Source organism: Phacochoerus africanus, chromosome 4 (assembly GCF_016906955.1).
Source record: "Phacochoerus africanus isolate WHEZ1 chromosome 4, ROS_Pafr_v1, whole genome shotgun sequence".
Classification (NCBI taxonomy): domain Eukaryota; kingdom Metazoa; phylum Chordata; class Mammalia; order Artiodactyla; family Suidae; genus Phacochoerus; species Phacochoerus africanus.
The window spans coordinates 58,179,988-58,201,267 of NC_062547.1; the positions used below are offsets into that span (position 1 = coordinate 58,179,988).

The 21,280-nt window shown below is 38.9% G+C and overlaps 1 protein-coding gene and 1 pseudogene across 3 annotated transcripts in view; one reads left to right on the forward strand and one right to left on the reverse strand.

Annotated features, from left to right (window-relative positions):
• Positions 1-1,797: 1,797 nt before the first annotated feature.
• Positions 1,798-21,280, reverse strand: part of NLRP3 (NLR family pyrin domain containing 3) — an 83,804-nt gene continuing 64,321 nt past the window's right edge. For all 3 annotated transcript variants that reach the window (XM_047776383.1, XM_047776380.1, XM_047776382.1), the window contains 3 exons: positions 7,000-7,170; positions 6,331-6,501; positions 1,798-2,114 (listed from right to left, as the gene is read on the reverse strand). In XM_047776383.1, the coding sequence (XP_047632339.1) occupies positions 2,015-2,114; positions 6,331-6,501; positions 7,000-7,170 (442 nt within the window). In that variant the 3' untranslated portion in view covers positions 1,798-2,014. The remainder of the gene's footprint in view (positions 2,115-6,330; positions 6,502-6,999; positions 7,171-21,280) is intronic.
• LOC125123881 (heterogeneous nuclear ribonucleoprotein A3-like) overlaps positions 20,875-21,280 on the forward strand; it is a 34,298-nt pseudogene continuing 33,892 nt past the window's right edge.

Sequence of the window (21,280 nt, forward strand, 5' to 3'; positions counted from 1 at the left end):
AAGTAATTAATTAATACTTATTAATGATACAATGCTATGTGAAGTATGGTAGATTAATTGAATCTGGAATGAATAAATCCAAGTTCCCACAACTGAAGGCAAAATGCATTTTCTATATAATACTTCTATTTATGAATATAGGTGCCATCAACTCTAAAACATTCCTTTGCAAGGAGTTCCCGTTGTGGCACAGTGGTTAACGAATCCGACTAGGAACCATGAGGTTGCGGGTTCGGTCCCTGCCCTTGCTCAGTGGGTTAACGAACCGGCGTCGCCATGAGCTGTGGTGTAGGCTGCAGACGCGGCTCGGATCCCGCATTGCTGTGGCTCTGGCGTAGGCCAGCGGCTACAGCTCCGATTGGACCCCTAGCCTGGGAACCTCCATATGCCGCAGAAGCGGCCAAAAGAAATAGCAAAAAAATAAATAAATAAATAAATACATAAAATAAAACATTCCTTTGCATAATTTTCTTTTAAAAGAATTAAAGAATAGTTAATTTACAATGTTTTGTCAATTTCTGCTGTACAGCAAAGTGACCCAGCCATACAGCCTATGCCACAACCATAGCAATACTGCACCAAAGCCATATCCTCAACCTATACACCACAGCTTGACTTAACCCACTGAGAGAGGTGGGTTAAGGTATCAAACCCACATCCTCACAGAAACTATTTGGGGTTCTTACCCATTTAAGCCACAATGGGAACTCCTAAAGACCTTATTTTATTTTTATTATACTTGATTTACAATATTCTGTCAGTTTCTGCATACATACGTTCTTTTTCATACATACGTTCTTTTTCTCATATTATCTTCCATCAAGTTGTATACCAAGAGATTGGATATAGTTCCCTGTGCTATATAGTAGGGCCACATAGTTTATCCATTCTAAATGTAATAGTTTGCACCTACTAACCCCAAACTTTCCATCCATCCCACTCCCTACCTCCCCAGCAATCACAAGTCTGTTCTCTATGTTCATGAGTCTGTTTTTGCTTTGTGGATAGGTTCATCTGCGGCACATTTTAGATTTCACACCAAGTGATATCATATGGTATATGTCTTTTTACTTCACTTTGTATGAGTCTCTAGTTATATTCATGTTGCTGCAAATTGGTATTATTTTGTTCTTTTTATGGCTGAGTAGTACCCCATTGTATATATGTACCACATCTTAATCCATTCATCTGTTGATAGACATTTAGCTTATTTCCATGTCTTGGCTATTGTGAACAATGCTTCCTTTGCATGATTTTCAACCTCCTGCCATACTAGAGCTGAGATTTCCAACCTCAGAGTTAGGCTGAGGCATTTTTTCACAACTGAATCATTTGGCAAAGACATTTTTTAAAGCAATTTGATTTACCTTTAGTAGTTTAGATAAACAATTAAAAAGATTTCTAGCCATGCTCTTTTAAAATTAAGAAAAGGAAAAAAATTAACTCAATAAATACAATAAAGTTTTTATATTTTCCAAATCTTCAACTAGCCACAACACAATAAACATGAATTATTTTATTAGAAAATATCACCGTTCAAAAATTAAAAATAAATAAATCGCTGCCACAAAATTGCAACATAATATATATAACTTATTCTGCTATGGTCAGTTAAGAGAAAGATGGCAGGAGAGATGATATGGTAAAGAGTAAAAAGAGGAAAAAGATATGAGAGAAAGGAGAGTCGGAGTTAAAAAAAAAAAAGGAAAGGAAAGAAAAAGTGCTGTTTTGAATGAGTTAGTCATATGAGGTCACCAAGAAGAACACATTCTCTGAATGAGGCACTGTGGTGAAAACTGTCATTTGGATGATTTTATTGCCCTGATGTCTTCAACCTAGAGTAGAGGAGATATTCATGTTCTCTAGGCAGACACCATCAGCGAGCTTTGACTCTTCCATGCTGGACCAGAGAGATGGAGAAGGCTCACTATCACTTATCCACACCCAGATGTCAGGGAGGGCAAATAACATTGGCGTCTGACAGCCTTGGCATCTGGCAGCCCTGCTTCCACCACTACTGGGAAGGCTCAAAGACAATGGTCAACTCAGGCTTTTCTTCTTGCAGTGTTTGTAATGCATGTTTTGTATCATAATTGAAATACATTTCACACAACCTGTAAAAGCAAATAGAGAGCCATAGATTATTCTCTTCAAATGAACAGGTTCAGAGTTTGGGGCTTTAAAAAATCTCCTCTCCTCACTTCACTTCACCCTATATTTCTAAGCTTTCCAGGGCAGCGCTATATGCCTAATGCGGTTTCTGTTGTATTTTTAACCTTCAGGTTTAGAAATGTTGAAACTTGTAAATGTATAATGAAAACATAATGCGAGTAGTATAATGAATCCCTTCATGCTTTTCACACAGGTTTGACAATTAACAGCACATGTTCAATCTTGCTTCATCTATCACCCACTCACTACTTACATCAATAAATTATTTTAAAAACAGCATTCTTGTATCTATAAATAGTTCAATGTATAACATTAAATGAAGACTTTTTTTGGCCAACCCCATGAATGAAAATTTCCTGGGCCTGGGATTGAACCCAAGCCACAGAAGTGACAATGCCAAATCCTTAAACTCTAGACCACCAGGGAACTTCTAAATGAAGATTTTTAAAACATAACCATAATGTCATCATCACACCTAAAAAATTTAATAATAATTTCTAAATATCAATATATTTAAATTTTCTAAAACTGATAGCTGTCAATATGTTTAAATTTCCTCAACTGTCTGAAAAGATTTTTATATCATCTTCATTCAGTCAGGAACTAAAGTCCACACATTGCAATTTCTCACTAAGTTTCTCAGTTTTTGTTTTTGTTTTTTTTCTTTTGGCCATACCTGCTGCATGTGGAAGTTCCCAGACCAGGGATCAAACCTGTGCCACTGCAGCAACCGAGCCGCTGCAGTGACAAGGCCTGATCCTTAACCCACTGCTCCACAAGGGAATTCCCTCTCAAGTCTTCTTTGATATCAGTTCTTCCTCCTTTTCTTTTTTATATGTTCCCTTTGCAACTTGACTATGAAATCATACCATTGTCCTGCATCATTTCTAATAATCTCTATTTGGTTATGTTATGGACTATGTGTGTTCCTTCAAAATTCATGTTAAAGCCCTAACCTTCAGTGTGATGGTATTTGGATATAGGGCCTTAGGATGTAATTAGGGTTGGATGAGGTCATGGGAGTGGATTAGAAGATACCAGAGCACATATTCTCTGTCTCTCTCCTTGTACTTGAGGACAAAACAAGCCCAGAAAAGAGCTCCCACCAGAAACCAAATCAGCCAGCACCATGATCTTGGATGTTCCATCATCTAGAACTGTCAGAAGTAAATGTCCATTGTTTGTTTAAGGCACCTCATCTATGTTATTTTGTTATGGCAGCCTGAGTTCACAAGCCAGGTTGATTGCATCCAAGAATTCCCCAGTCTATTTTAAGCTTGTCCCTCATTTCCAGACTATCTCTCAGGGCTGGGTCAGTGAGCCCACATACAGCAATATCCCCAGCTTCATCCTGACTAATAATTCCCTTTGCTCCTTATTTCTCTTAGCTCTGAGAATGGCTTTTCCTGCAATAAACATGCTCCACTCTGTTAGTATAAGGATACAATGCTAATTTGAACTACTTATTCAAACCTGAATGCCAATGGGTTCTCAGCCTTGAGGTCATGGGCAAGAACAGAAATTTCTGGGCTAAATAGAATTTATAATATTGGAGTTCCCACTGTACTGCAGGGAGTTCCCATTGTGGCTCAATGGTAATGAACCTGACTAGCATCTATGAGTACACAGATTCAATCCCTGGCCTCACTCATAGGGTTAAAGATCTGGTGTTGCCGTGAGCTGTGGTGTAGGTCACAGATGTGGCTCAGATCCCACATTACTGTGGCTGTGGTGTAGGCCAGCAGCTACAGCTCCGATTCAACCCCTAGCTGAAATTTCATATGCCATAGGTAAAGCCCTAAAAAGACAAAAAAAAAAGAATCTGAATGTAGACACTTGGGTATCTGTAGAGGGTATCTGGTTTTGATCCCTCACTGGGTACAATGAATTAAGGGATCCAGCATTGCCACAGCAGCAGCGTAGGTTGCAGCTGCAGCTCAGATTCATTCCTGGCCTGGGAACTTCCATATGCCATAAGTGCGGCCATAAAAAAGGGAAAAAATAATTTGTAATCTTGAGGTGGTACATAGATAAAAAATAAATGAGAAAATGATATAGCATATATGATGGTTGTGAACACTCAGGAGGAAAATTAGTACAGAAGAGGAAAAGCATGCTGGGCCCACTATTTTCAGTAGAATGGTTAGAATCAGACTCACAGAGAATACTTCTAGGCAGAGAATTTAAAGATTCACAGGAATAAACCATGTGGATATCAAAGCAAGGAGGATTTCCAGGCAGAGGGAATAGCAAGTGTAAAGTTTTGGAGGTGACCATGTTTTTTCAAAACAGCAAGGAGACCAGTGTGCGTGAGGCAGAAGGAACTAGGGCTAGGAGAAGATTAATTTGTGGAAACAGCAGGGTCCAGATCATGTGGGGCCTTGGACATTGTCATGAGTTTGTGGCTCTTACTTTGAATGTGACAAGAACATGTTAGTAGGAGTGATATGATCTGACTTATGTTTTAGCTCCATCCTCCATCTGCTATAGTAAGAACAAGAAATGCAGAGTAGCCTTAAAAAATGCCACCAGGATAATCCAAACAAGAGATGACAATGGCTCGAACCAGGGTAAGAACCATGAAGCTGGCAAAAAAAAATCGTCAATGAGTGGGTATACTGTGAAAGCAGAGTTAATAGGACATGCCAGTGGATTGAATATGTACCTAAGGAAAAAGATGTCAAAAGAAACTCCAGGATCTTTTTTCTTTTTGACCAGGTATCCAGCACTACAGCAATGGCCCAAGCTGCAGGAGTGACACCATATCCTTAATCTGCTGAGACACAGGGAACTCTGATAGCAGGTTTTTTTTTTTTTTTGAACTGAATAATTCAGACTGAGTTACCATTGACTGAGATGGAGAAGAATCAGGTTTTAGGCAGAGGGGAATAGCATATGTTTGGAAATGAATATCTGAAATTTGGGAGGCTTCTTAGACATCCAAGTAGAAAGATGAGACGAGCATTTTTTTTAATGGCCACACCTGTGGCATATGGAAGTTCCTGGGCTGGGGGTAGAATCAGAGCTGCAGCTTCAGGCCTACACCACAGCTGTGACAACACTGGATCCAAGTCACACCTGAAACCTAGGTTGAAGTTTGTGACAACACCACTGAGCAAGGCCAGGGATTTAACACACATGCTCATGGACACTATGTCTGGTTCTTAACCCACTGAGCCACAATGGGAACTCTGAGACAAGCATTTGGACATGGAATTTGTGAAGATATTAATTGGAGGTAGCATAGCACATATGTGATAAAACAAGAAGACTAGATGATATAAACAAAAGAAAGTGTGGAGAAGAAAAATTAACCCACTGATTGAGTCCTGGAGATTCAGCATGTAAAAGTCAAAAAGATGAAGAGAAGCCAGAGGATACTATGCAGAAATAGTTAATGTACTAGGAGAAAATCCAAAGGAGAGTGTGTTGTCCCTAAAGCCAAGTGAAGGAAATATCTAAAGTGGAGAATGGGATCATCAGGGATGACAGACTAGATCTTACTAGAGAGGTAATGAGTACCCCAGTGGTACCAGTGATGATGGGAGGGAGAGAATGGTCCCAACACATTGTAGATAGGCCAAATTTTATAGAATTTCTAATTTTGATGTTTCTGGAGAATTTTCCATTTAGTAGTTCTCAGAACCAAGACCAACAGACCCCAACTATGCAAAGATCTTTGCAATTAGGATGACCCATAGACTTGTTTAATTCTATAAAGTACAATACCTTGCATAGGAATATAACTCTATTTGTCTTGTTTTCACTGGGACTTGTGTTTCTTTCAGGAATGGAATGGAAACACTTTTCACACCCACTAAACCATGATTATTATAAATGTCTGAATGAAGCTGAATATGTATTTCATGACTCACATATCCCATGTATTTAAAAAAATTAGGAGTTTCCATGGTGGCACAATGGGTTAAGGAGCTATAGTTATGTCATAGGTTGCAGCTTCAACTCAGATTCAACCCCTGGACTGGAAACTTCCATATGCCGTGGATGCAGCCAAAAAAAAAGAAGAAAAAAATTGCAGCTGTTCCAGGCCCAACCTCACCCAAAGTGCAAATGAAGCCATCCTGGATTTGGGAAACTGGCCAAATTTTCCTTACAACTATGAGTCCTGTCATACAAATCTCTGCAGTGCATGCTTACTTCAGGCTTTTCAGGAGGCAGCCCTGCTGTTTCAACACTTCACAGAGTAGCATGACCCCCAGATCACCCAGGTCATTGTTGCCTAGGCTCAGCTTTCGCAGGCTCCGGTTAGAAGTTAGAAGTGTGGAAAGATCCCAGCAGCAGTGTGATGTGAGGCTGCAGTTCTCTAATCTGCAAGAAATAAGACGATTTAAAGAAAATGTTTTCTTAATTACGCCTCCAAGTCTTCCAGATCTTAGCCTGTAATGTTTCAAGTGAAGAAAAGGCACAAGATTAACAAGCTTGGAACTGCCTTATGTGCCAAGGGTTATTCTTTTCTCTCTCTTAAATGAGAGTATATTTTCCAGCCTATTGGCTTGTGCAGATCAAATTGGTAACAGTAGTTTGTGAAATAATTTTTCCCCAATTCTGTGTCTCCCAAACAAATTTTCCTAAAACACAAGTGCCACACCACTCCAACTCCAATATTTATGGTGAAAGCAACACCAGTATTTACCTCTCCACAATCTAAAAGTACAACTCCTTCCAGTCCCATGATGCTATAATGAGTCAAACCCTAAGAAGACACCATCACTTCTCAGATACAGATTATCTCATAATTCTCCCAAACTATTCCCTTCCCTGTAGTCACTATGCATCCCCATCACCATAATAAGCTAAGAGACTTACTCCAACACTTGAAGCTTGCAGTTAGGGTGCAACAGTCCCTCACAGAGTTGCTTGACCCCGATGTCTCCAAGAGCATTTCCCCGTAGATAAAGGTGAGTGAGATTCTGGTTCGTGCTGAGCACTGAGGATAGAGCTAGACAACAACCTGATGTAAGGCCAGAATTCACCAACCTGTAGAAGGAACAGGGAAAAGAATCCTCAACGTCCAGCCTTCCTTGGACATTGCACAGCTGTCTCAATACAGGAATTTCAACCTGTCTGAAAAGCCTCATCCTCCAACTTAAAGGTCAAAACTAGCATCTTAGATATAATCTGAGGAATGTATGACTCCCTATATCTGTCCCCATAAAAGAAACAAATGATGGTCTCAGTAGATGCTTTCTTAGATCAGTAGAAGAGATAGAGCAAAAGCAAGCTGATCAACATTCCCTCCACATTCCTCTTTCTTTTTGCCATTTCTTGGGCCGCTTCCACGGCATATGGAGGTTCCCAGGCTAGGGGTCCAATCGGAGCTGTAGCCGCCGGCCTACACCAGAGCCACAGCAACGCGGGATCTGAGCCGCGTCTGCAAACTACACCACAGCTCATGGCAACGCCAGATCCTTAACCCACTGAGCAAGGCCAGGGATCGAACCCACAACCTCATGGTTCTTAGATTTGTTAACCACTGAGCTACGATGGGAACTCCCTCCTCTTTCTTTTTATACATATTTCCTCTGGCCCTACATGTTCCTCACTGCCATTTATTCCAGACAGACATCCTGTATTGTCTCTTAATAATAATTCCCACAGCACTGCACAAACTCATCTTATTTCATTCTTATATCAACCAGACAAAGTGTCAGTGCAAATGTAACTACTGAATATTTTTTCTTACACATTAGAAATCTGGGGAACCCTCCCCTCCTCCACTCTTAGCAGGAATGTAAATTTGTGGAAAACAATGTGGAGTTTCCTCAAAAAACTAAAAAAATAGAGGTGGCAGCAATCTCATTCCTGGGTATATATAGACAAAATTATCACTCAAAAAGATGCACGCACCCTTAGTTCATAGAAACACTACTCACAATATCCAAGACATGGAAACAAACTAAATGTCCATCAACAGATAAATGGATAAAGAAGATGTGGCATATATATACAATGGAATACTACTCAACCATAAAAAAGAATGAAATAATGCCATTTGAAGCAAAATGGATGGACTTAGAGATTATCATGCTAAGTGAAATAAGTCAGAAAGAGAAAGACAAATACTATATGATATCACTTATATATGGAATCTAAAATATGACACAAATGCATTTATCTATGAAACAGAAATAGGATCACAGATAGAGAACAGACTTGTGGTTGCCAAGGGGGAGGTAATTGGGAGGGTTGGGATTAGAATATGCAAACTATGATATGTGGGATGTATAAACAAGGCCCTACTATATAACACAGGGGACTATATTCAATATCCCATGATAAACCATAATATAAAAGAATATGAAAAATAATATGTTTATGTGTGGTAACCAGCAATCTAAGGTGGCCATTACTGCTATAATTATCTAGTATATGAATACAGCCAAGAGAGGTCAAGCAACATCAGCAGGGTTTGTTAGTGAGAAAGCCAAAAATAGAATTCAACTCTTCTATCCATTCACAATGGAATTAGCCAAAGGTTAAAAAAAACACTTAGTTCTGTAGACTTTAGGAAGTGTTCTTGTATATATATATATCAAATATTTGCTTTTGACCCTTTCACTAACAGTGTTGTGCAATAAATAGTATTTAAAAAAGAATTGTATATATGTATAATTGAAACAATTTGGTGTACAGCAGAAATTAATGTGACATGGTGAATCAACTACACTTCTATTTTAAAAAAGTTTTTGTGTGCTTTTTAGAGCTGTATTCATAGAATATGGAAGTTATTAGGCTAGGGGTCAAATTGGAGCTACAGCTGCAAACCTATGCCACAGCCACAGCAACAGAGGATCTGAGCTGTGTCTGTGACCTATACCACAGCTCCCAACTCATTGAGAAAGGCCAGGGATTGAACCCTCATCTTCAATGGATACTAGTCAGATTTGTCTCCATTGTGCCACAATGGGAGTTCCCAATTTAAAAAAAAAAATCTAAAGTTCATCAAATCATGTGATTTTTTTTTTAGGGTCAAAGAGAAAGTATGTAGTGGAGAGGGGACCCAAATTTAGGCTTTCTAGTGTTATCTCCCATTCTGTTTCCTCTTCTGTCCATTTCATGCTACCTTCTGCATTGTCAAGGGCCTCTTTAAGCATAAAGTCTAGGGCACCATTATACTCAATGGAATTAAGAATTTTGACCAAATAATCTTAGCCAAGATGAGCATATACTATCAAGAGCATAAGACTCTGAAATAGAGAGCTGTGTCACTCCTGCACAGAAACACAGAGGGTATTATACAGTATAAAGTGACATGCCAGCCCTTCAGCTTTGATTTAAGACTGTTTCACACATCAACTATATTTCGATAAAACTTTTTTAAAAAAGAATATCTCATGCAATCACACTCCTTTCTACCAGAATCCTTGAGTTCAAAGTTGTCTTGAAATCAGGAAAAATAGAAACAGAGAAAGAATTCATTCAGACAGTATAGCATGAACAAATGACCAAAGGAAATAGAAGTACTTATCCATAAACTGGTATTTATCTACCATATCAGAGATGAATCACAATGAAAAAGATTGAGTAGAGACAGGATTAAGATGGCAGAATAGAAGGACTGGAGCTCAACTTCTCTCCTAAAAACAACAAAATTCACAACTAAAGACTGAGCACTCTTCACCAAAATGGACTGGAAACCTTAAAAAAGATACCCTACTCCAGAAGAAAAAGAGGAGGCCACATCAAGAGGTAGGAGGGGCAATTTCATGACATAAACAACCCCATACCTCCTGGGTGGGAAGCTCCACAGACTGGAAACTAACTGGTTCACAGAGACTCACGTGCAGGAGTGAGAGTTCTGAGACCCACATCAAACTCTCACGTGTGGGGATCTGGCATAGGGAGAAAGAGCCCCTGGAGCATCTGGCATTGAAGGCCAGTGGGGCTTATACGCAGGAGCTCCACAGGACTGGGGGAAATGGAGACCCCATTCTTAAAAGGATCACACAGACTTTCACGTGCACTGAGTCCCAGGGCAAAGCAAAATCTCCATAGGAATCTGAGTCAAACCTGACTGCAGTTCTTGGAGGACATCCTGGGAAAACAGGGGTGAATGTGGCTTGTTGTGAGGGAAGGACATTGAAAGTGAAGCTCTCCGGAATACTCAGCAGCAGTGCCTTTCTCTGGAGGTGGCCATTTTGGGAAAATCTGACCCCACCCATCAGTCAGCTCCTGAGAAGCCCCAGGGCAAACAACAACACAGGTGGCATCACAGCCCCGCCCCTCAGTAAACAGACTACCTAAAGACCCCTCAGGCACACAGCTGCCTCTAATTCCATCCAGAGACTAAGCCCCATCCACCAGAGGGATTAGAATCGGCTCTACCTACCAGAGGGCAGGCCTAAGCCCCTCGCATCAGGAAGCCTACACCAAGCCCTCATACTGACTTCAGCCACAGGGGGGCAGACATCAGAAGTAAGAGAGGCTACAACTCTATTATCTGTAAGAAGGTCACCACACCAAAAACCTATAAAAATGAAAAGAGAGAGGACTATAACTCAGATGAGGGAGAAAGGAAAAACCCAGAAAAACAGCTAAGCCATGAGGAGTTTCTCAGCCTCCAGGAAAAAGACTTTAGACTGTGGATGCTGAAGATGATGCAAGACATTGGAAATAAACTGGAGGCAAAGATGGATAATGTACAGGAAACACTGAGCAAAGAGATAGGAGATATAAAACTTAAATAAGAAGAGATGCCAAATACAATAACTGAAATAAAAAATTCACTAGAAGCAGCTAACAGCAGAATACAGGAGGCAGAAGAACAAATAAGTGAGGTGGAGGACAGATTAGTGGAAATTACTGATGCAGAACAGAGAAGAGAAAAAAGATTGAAAACACATGAAGAGAGTCTCAGAGAAGCCTGGGACAACGTGAAATGCACCAACATCCATATTACACAGGTGCCAGAAGGAGAAGAGAGAGTGAAGGAGACAGAAAAAATATTGCAAGAGATAATAGCCAAAAACCTCCCTAACATGGGGAAGGAATCATTCACTCGAATCCAGGAAGCATAACGAGGACCATATAAAAAAAAAACCCAAGGAGGATCACCCTGAGACACATAATAATCAAACTGACCAAAATTAAACAAAGAAAAAATCTTGAAAGCAGTAGAGAAAAGAAACAAATAACATGCAAGGGAACCCCGATAAGGTTATCAGCAGATTTTTCAACAGAAACTCTGAAGGCCAGAAGGGAGTGGCATGATATACTCAACAATGAAAGGAAAAAAACTCCAACCAAGATTACTCTACCCAGCAAGGCTCTCGTTCAGATTTGAAGGAGAAATCAAAATCTTCACAGATAAGCAAAAGCTGAGAGAATTCAGCAACGCTAAACCAGCCTTACAACAAATACTAAAGGAACTTCTATAGGCAGAAAAGAACAAGAGAAGAAGGAAAGGAAAAAGAGCAACAAAAACAAATCCAAAACAGTTAATAAAATGGCAATAACATACATATCAATACTACCTTAAAGGTGAATGGACTAAACACCCCAACCAAAAGACATAGACTGGCTGAATGGATACAAAAACAAAACCCATATATATGCTGTCTTCAAGAGACCCACTTCACTTCTAGGGACACATACAAATTGAAAGTGAGAGGATGGAAGAAAATATTTCATGCAAACGGGGATCAAAAGAAAGCTGGAGTGCAGTACTCATATCAGACACAATAGACTTTAAAATGATGAATATTTTAAGGGACAAAGAAGGACATTACATAATGATCAAAGGATCAATCCAAGAAGAAGATATAACAATTTTAAATAGCTACGCAACCAACACAGGTTCACCACAATATATAAGGAAAATGCTAACAACCTTAAAAGGACTAATCGACAATAACACAATCATAGTGGTGGACTTTAACACCACACTTACAGCAATGGACAAATTATCCAGAGAGAAAATCAATAAGGAAACATAGGTCCTGAATGAAATTAAACCAGATGGACTTAATAGATATTCATAGGACATAACAGCCAAAAGCAACAGAATAAACATTCTTCTCAAGTGCACATGGAACATTCTCTAAGATTGATCATATCCTGGGCTACAAACCAAACCTCAGTAACTTTAAGAAAATTGAAATCATATCAAGCAACTTTTCCAACCACAATGCTATATGACTAGAAATCAACAACAAGAAAAAAACTGCAAAAAACACAAACACGTGGAGACTCAACAACATGCTACTAAACAACCAGTGGATCACTGAAGAAATCAAAAAGGAAATTAGGAGTTCCCGTTGTGGCGCAGTTGTTAACGAATCCGACTAGGAACCATGAGGTTGCGGGTTCGGTCCCTGCCCTTGCTCAGTGGGTTAACGATCCGGCGTTGCCGTGAGCTGTGGTGTAGGTTGCAAATGCGGCTTGGATCCCGCATTGCTGTGGCTCTGGTGTAGGCCAGTGGCTACAGCTCCGATTGGACCCCTAGCCTGGGAACCTCCATATGCTGTGGGAGCAGCCCAAAGAAATAGCAAAAACACACACACAAAAAAAAAAAAGGAAATTAAAAAACACCTAGCACCAAATGACAATGAAAATACGACACTCCAAAACCTATGGGATGCAGAAAAAGCCATTCTAAGAGGAAAGTTTATAGCAACACAAGCCCACCTCAGGAAACAAGAAAAAGCTCAAAAAAACAATCTAACTTTACATCTAAAGCAGATTGAGAGAGAAGAACAGACAAGACCTAAAGTTAGTAGAAGGAAAGAAATCATAAAGATCAGAGCAGAAATCAATGAAATAGAAACAAAAAAAAAACCATAGAAAAGATCAATGAAATGAAAAGCTGGTTCTTTGAAAAGATCAACAAAATTGAGAAACCCTTAGCCAGACTTATCAAGAAAAAAAGAGAGAGGATTCAAATCAATAAAATTAGAAATGAAAATAGAGGGGAGTTCCCATCATGGCGCAGTGGTTAACGAATCCGACTAGGAACCATGAGGTTGCGGGTTCAATCCCTGCCCTTGATCAGTGGGTTAATGATCTGGCGTTGCCGTGAGCTGTGGTGTAGGTCGCAGACCCGGCTCGGATCCTACGTTGCTGTGGCTCTGGTGTAGGCTGGTGGCTACAGCTCCGATTTGACCCCTAGCCTGGGAACCTCCATATGCCATGGGAGCGGTCCAAGAAATGGCAAAAAGACAAAAAAAAAGAAATGAAAATGGAGAACTAACAACAGACATCACAGAAATACAGAGGATCATAAGGGACTACTATATGCAACTCTATGCCAATATAATGGAAAACCTAGAAAAAATGGAAAAATTCTTAGAAAAGTACAATCTTCCAAGACTAAACCAAGATGAAATAGAAAAGATGAATGCACCCATCACAAGAACTGAAATTGAAACTCTGATTTAAAAACTTCCAACAAACAAAAGTCCAGGACCAGATGGCTTCACAGGTGAATTCTATCAAACATTTAGACAAGAGCGAACACCTCTCCTTCTGAAACTATTCCAAAAAATTGCAGAGGAAGGAACACACCCAAACTCATTCTATGAGGCCACCATCATCCTAATACCTAAACCAGACAAAGATACCACAAAAATACAAAACTACAGGCCAATATCACTGATGAAGATCGATGCAAAAATCCTCAACAAAATACTACCAAATTGCATCCAACAATCCATTAAAAGGATTGTACATCATGATCAAGTGGGATATATCCCAGGGATGCGAGGGTTCTTCAATATCTGAAATCCATCAGTGTGATACACCACATTAACAAACTGAAGAATCAAAACCATATGATCCTCTCAATAGATGCAGAAAAAGCCTTTGACAAAATCCAACACCAATTTCTGATAAAACAAAAAACCTTCAGAAAGGGGGCATAGAGGGAACCAACCTACCTCAACATAATAAAGGCCATGCATGACAAACCCAGAGGTAACATCATTCTCAATGGTGTAAACCTGAAAAAATTCCCGCTGAGATCAGGAAGAAGACAAGGATGTTCTCTCTTGCCACTACTATTCAAAATAGTTTTGGAAGGCCTAGCCACAGCAATCAGAGAAGTAAAAGAAATAAAAGGAATCCAAATTGGAAAGGAAAAAGGAAAACTATCACTATTTGCAGATGACATGATACTATACCTAAAGAATCTTAAAGACTCTACCAGAAAACTCTTAGAGCTCATCCAAGAATTTGGCAAAGTCTCAGGATCAAAATAAATACACAGAAATTGATGGCATTTCTATACACTAACAATGAAAGATCAGAAAGAGAAATTAGGGAAGCAATCCTGTTTACCATCACATCCAAAAGAATAAAATACCTATGAGTAAACATACCTAAAGAGATAAAAGACCTGTACTCTGAGAACTATAAGTCGCTGATGAAAGAAATCAAAGATGACACAAATAGATGGAAAGACATACCATGCTCTTGCATTGGAAGAGTCAATATTATCAAAATGACTATACTACCCAAGGCAATCTACAGATTCAATGCAATCCCTATCAAATTACCAAGGACATTTTTCACAGAATTCAAACAAAATATGTTAAAGTTTGTTTGGAAGCACAAAAGATCCAGAATAGCCAAAGACATCCTGAAAAAGAAAAAGGGAGCTGGAAGAATCAGGCTCCCTGGTTTCAAACTATACTACAAAGCAACAGTCATCAAAACTGCATGGTACTGGCACAAAGACAGATATATAGATCAGTGAAACAGGATAGAAAGACCAGAATTAAACCCACACACCTACAGCCAACTCCTCTCTTTCAAAGGAGGCAAGAATATACAATGGAGAAAAGACAGTCTGTTCAATAAGTGGTGCTGGGAAAACTGGACAGCCACATGGAAAAGAATGAAATTAGAACACTCCCAAACACCATACACAAAAATAAACTCCAAATGGATTAAAGACCTAGATATAAGACCAGACACTATAAAACTCTTAGAGGAAAACAGAGGCCAAACACCCTCCAACATAAACCACAGCAACATCTCCTCAGATCCACCTCTTAGAGTGATGATGGTAAAAACAATAAGAAACAAATGGGACTTAATCAAACTTAAACGTTTCTGCACAGCAAAGGAAACCCTAAACAAAATGAAGAGACAACCCACAGAATGAGAGAAAAATCTTTGCAAATGAATCAACTCACAAGGGATTCATCTCCAAAATTTATAAACACCTCCTACTGCTCAATACCACAAAAACAAACAACCCCATCAAAAAATGGGCAGAAGATCTAAACAGACAATTCTCCAAAGAAGACATACAGATGGCCAAAAATCACATGGAAAGATGTTCAACATCACTATTTATTAGAGAAAGGCAAATCAAAACCACGATGAGGTACCACATTACACTGGCCAGAATGGCTATTATCCAAAAGTCTACAAACAATAAGTGCTGGAGAGGGTGTGGAGAAAAAGGAACCCTATTACACTGCTGGTGGGAATGTAAATTGGTGCCACCACTGTGGAAAACTGTATGGAGATTCCTTAGAAAACTAAAAACAAAATTCCCATTTGATCCAGCAATCCCACTGCTATTCATCTATGCAGAGAAAACCATGACTTTCAAAGACAGATGTACTCCAATATTCATTGCAGCACTGTTTGCAATAGACAGGACATGGCAACAACCTAATTGTCCATCGACAGAGGAGTGGATTCAGAAGATGTGGTACATGGGGAGTTCCCGTCTTGCCGCAGTGGTTAACAAATCTGACAAGGAACCATGAGGTTGCGGGTTCAATCCCTGCCCTTGCTCAGTGGGTTAACGATCCGGCATTGCTGTGAGCTGTGGTGTAGGTTGCAGACATGGCTCAGATCCCACATTGATGTGGCTCTGGTGTAGGATGGCAGCTACAGCTCCAATTAGACCCCTAGCCTGGGAACCTCCATATGCCATGGGATTGGTCCAAGAAATGGCAAAAAGACAAAAATAAAAAAGAAGATGTGGTACATATACCCAATGGAATATTACTCAGCCATTAAAAGTGAAGAAATACCAGCATTTTTAGCAACATGCATTGACCTAGAAATTATCATGCTAAGTGAAATCAGTCAGACAATGAGAGACCATCAAATGCTATCACTGACATGTGGAGTCTGAAAAAATTACAGAATGAACTTCTTTGCAGAACAGATACTGACTCACAGACTTTGAAAAACCTATGGTTTCCCAAGGAGACATTTTGGAGGGTGGGGGATGTGTTCAGTTTGTGGGATGGAAACCTTATAAAATTGCATTAGGATGATCATTGTACACTATAAATGTAATAAATTCATTGAGTAATTTTAAAAAAAAGAAAAAGATTGAGTAAGCAACATGAAAAGGGAAATGAGGCCCAAAAGGGATGATCAAAAACAATCGAATTATTTATAGTAAGTTCTTATCTCCAGCTAAGAAGAATTCTATCAGAGGGTCTCTAGTGAACATGCAGAAAGGATTTTCAGGATTCCTGGCTGTCATAGACTGAATGTTTTCAGTTCCCCCCAAATTTTATATGTTGGCATCATAACTCCCAATGTGATGGTATTATAATGTAGGGCCTTTGAAATGAAATTGAGGGTGGAGTTCTCATGATGGGGTTAGTGCCCTTATGATAGAGACCCAAGAAACCTGCCTCTCCCCATCACCATGTGAGAACAAAGCAATAGTGGTTGTATTAAAGCTAGAAATCAAGGCTTCAACAGGAACCAAATTATCTGTAGGTACCTTGATCTTCAATTTCCAGCCACCAGAACCATGAGAAATAAATGTTTGCTGTTTGAGCCACCCAGTCTATGGACTAAGACTGTAGTAAAAATGAAAACATTCCAGAAGACTAGATGTGGTCATAAAAAAGGAAATGAAAGACTATTTTGAACGTTACAGAATAGTAATCTTTACCATAATTTCCAGAAAATGGCTAGAAGGTATTATGCAACAGGCTTTTGAGGAGAAGTACACAGCGAATGAGGCAGCAATTACAAGCTGATAGAGTGGTTTTGTTAAGAATAAGTCACATCAGAATTATCAAAATATTGGTAAACACTGAGACTGAGTGATGGATATATAGAAATATTTAGACAATCAAACAACAAGCCCTATCACTAGATTAAGAGCATGTAACCAACATCATACATCTTGGTTTCAACCACTCCATTCAATTCAGATCTACACTTACTGAGCAAAGATATCTTGCCATGTACTATATTAAGTTAAATTACTGATTTTTTCATTAAAAAATTACTAATGATATGACTTATGTCACAAAAAATGTCTCACAAAGAAAACCGAAGATTTAACATTCACTGAGTATTTACTAAGATCTTGGCTCTCTCATTGAATTATTACAAAACCAAGATGCAGTGCTGTTTTTGTCCCTATTTTTAAATAGTAAAACTGAGGATCAGAGAAATGAATTGAAGAACAAGAAGAGGTTTTCTAGATGGATGGTGGAAGTTGCAGTGCGAGAGTAAGGGGGAAAGAAAAGAAGTATGCAAGGATGAGGAAGGGTGAGAAAGTAGACCAGGTTCTTAGAACTAAAAACTAATTCAGTATGACTCAAAATAGAGTGAAGGGTGTGGTAGGCAAGATGAAAGGAACAGCCACATATGGCATAGCCTTGTGTGCCAAGCTAAGATAGACCAAATTCACCTTGATTTCAAAGAAGAACTTTTGAATGTTTTTTGAACTAAAGCTCAGTATTATCAAATTTTCATTTCAGAAAATTCTGAAGCTATGATGAAACAGCTATATTGACTCTCTTGTAAATGGGCAAGAAAGAATTTTTTAACCAGATTATATCAGTGTGTGTCTGCCTGTGTCTGTGTATTGCAGAATTTGAATTGCAGAATTATGCATATTTAATAATATTGATCTCATATCCAAAGTAAATATAATCACAAAACAATAAAACATAAGCAATAAAATAAAAACGGCACTTTGTTTCAAAATATGCAGTAGGGAGTTCCCATTGTGGCTCAGTGGGTTATGAATCTGACTAGTACCCATGAGGATGAGTTCAATCCCTGGCCACACTCAGAGGGTTAAGGATCTGGCTTTGCCACAAGCCACAGTATAGGTCACAGATGTGGCTCAGATTTCATGCTGCTGTGGTGTGAGCCAGCAGCTGCAGCTCTGATTCAACACTAGGCCTGGAACTTCCATGTGCCATGGGTGTGTCCCTAAAAAGCAAAAAAAAAAACCAGTAAAAAAATTGTACTTTAGAAAATTCCCTTTGATGTTATGTAAAAGGAAAATGAGAGGTAGAAGGAACTGAAAGTTTAAAAAATTATATTTTTCCTCTGCTTACTTGTCAGCCTCCTGAAAAGTTCCACTATTCAACAAGGCAGAAAAGAGAAGGTAAAAAAAACTAGGATGAAGGAGATGAGTGGGGGGAAATTTATAAGAAATAAAGAATTTTGCAAGTATTTGGTGTGTGATGCTTGTGTAATACTGTGGAGTCAATATGCAGTCAGAGAGAAAGGCAGAAAGAAACAAAAAAGAAAGAAAGAAACAAAGAAAGAAAGAAAGACTCAAAAATACATAAAATTGTATGTATAAATATGCTTTTATTCAGAGTTGTTTGTAATAGTAAAACAGTAGAAACTCATTCAAAGGTTCATCCTCAATGAGCAGCTAAATATATCACCATAATGCAAATTATGGAGCATTATGCCAAAATGTGTAGATTTGTATATATCAGCATGGCAATGTGTAAACAAGAAATGAAAAAGAAAATCATGGAAAAGTATTCATATAAAGATTCCAGTTTGGACAGATCTTATGGTTTGAATTGTGTCCCCAAAAATGTCGTATGTTGAGGTCTTATCTCTCAGTACTTCAGAATGTGACCTTATTTAGAAATAAGATCACTGAGGATGTATTTAGTTAAGATGAAGTTGTAAAGCCCTAATCCAACATGACTGATATCTTTATAAAAGTGCTATATTTAAACACAAAGACAGATACACACAACCCAGTGAGAACACCATGCACAGATAATGCTAAGATTGAGGTAATGCATCTGTAAGTCAAGGGATGTCAAAGATTGCCAGAAAACCATAAGAAGCTGGAAAGAAGTATGGAACAGATTCTCCCTCACAAGTTTCATAAGGAACCAACCCTACAGACACCTTGATCTTGGACTTTCAGCCTCCAATGCTAAGACAAAATAAATTTTGGTTGGAATATTTTAACAATAGCATAATACACATTATTCTCAAGCACACATGAAATATGAAACATTTTCTAGGATAAATCATATGTTAGGCCACATAAAAAAAGTTCTTAGCAACTCTAAGAAGATTGAAATTACCCCAAATATCTTCTCTTACCACAGCTTAAAAACTCAAGAATACATGAAAATTAAACAACACTCTTCTGAACAACCAATGGATCAGAGAAGAAACTAGGGAAAATTTTTTTTTAAATCTTGAATCAAAAAAAATTAACACAAACACAGAAAAAAAATTAAAACACATATACCAAAATTTATAGGATGCAGCAAAAATCAGTTCTAATGGGCAAGTTTCTAGCTTTAATGTATACTATAAATGCATATGTCAAGAAAATTGAATGAGATCTGACTGTACAGGTCAGGGAATGAATCTCTTGGGATACAATATGATGGAAGATAGTATGAGAAAAAGAATATATGACTGAGACACTTTGTTGTACAGCAGAAATTGGCACATTGTAAATCAACTATAATTTTTTTAAAAAAAGAAAATTGAAAGGGTTTTTTTTGTTTGTTTGTTTTTTGCTTTTTAGGGCCACACTCACAGCATATGGAGGTTCCCAGGCTAGGGGTCTAATCGGAGCTATAGCTGACAGCCTATGCCACAGCTACAGCAATGCCATATCCAAGTCACATTTGTGACCTACACCACAGCTCATGGCAACACTGGATCCTTAACCCACTGAGAAAGACCAGGGATTGAACCCACAACCTCATGGTTCCTAGTCAGATTTGTTTCCACTGTGTCATGACTGGAACTCCTCTGAAAGATCTTAATTAAACAACTGACTTTACACCTCAAGGAACTAGAGAAAGAGTAATAAACCAAGCCCAAAATTAACAAAAGAAGAAAATTTAAAAGATTACAACAGAAATCAATAAAAAAGAACAGAAAAAATAGCAAAATAAGAGTCAGCCTTTTGAAAAGATAAACAAAATTTATAAACCTTTACTTAGACAAGCCAATGGAAAAAAAGAGAGAGGCTTAAATCAATGAAATTATACAAAAGAGGGGGCATTAAAACTGATACCACAGAAATAAAAAAAGATCACAAGAACTGCTATAAACAACTATAACAGACTGGACAACCTAGGAGAAATGGAAATATTCTTAGGAACAAACTACCAATACTGAATCAGGAATACATAGAAAATCTGAACAGACCAATTATTAGTAAGGAGATTGAGTCAGTAACCCAAAAACTGCCAACAAAGAAAGGCCCAGAACCACTTGACTTCACTGGTGAATTCTATTAAATATTTAAAGAAAAATTAACACCAATTCCTCTCAAACTCTTCCAAAAATCAAAGAGGATGGAATACATCAAAAATACACCTACGTGTGGAAAGAATCCCACAGAAAAATCTACTGAACACTGGCAGAAGACCTCAGCCTTCTGAAAGAGCAAGAAAATTTCCACACAACTGGATAGGACAAAAGAAAAAGTAAAAAGAAAGTGAGAAAGGAAACAAAATGGGACCTGCACCCCTGGAATGGAGCTTAGAAATACCCTCATTCACAGGGAGGTCAGCCAGGAGATTTGAGGAGCTTCAGAGCCTTGGAGAAGAACAAAGAAACCAGTTTTCAGCAGCCAAAGCAGTTTTAGACCTGCACAGATGGTCAGTACCACTGTCCTACACGCCCCCACACCATGTGGGCAGTATCTGAGAGCTAAAGCCTGAGCTTTATTCAGGGAGAGGACACTGCCTACACAGCTCTAGGAGCAGACATGAGCTGATGCTGTCCCCTCCTGAGCTGCAGGAGTGGCTATGAGTTGCCACCAGCCTAGCTACCAACATGGTTCAGGAGCAATCATGAGCTGCCACCCCTACCTCCACCCTCCCAGGCTTTAGGAGCAATCATGACCTGCCTCCACTCC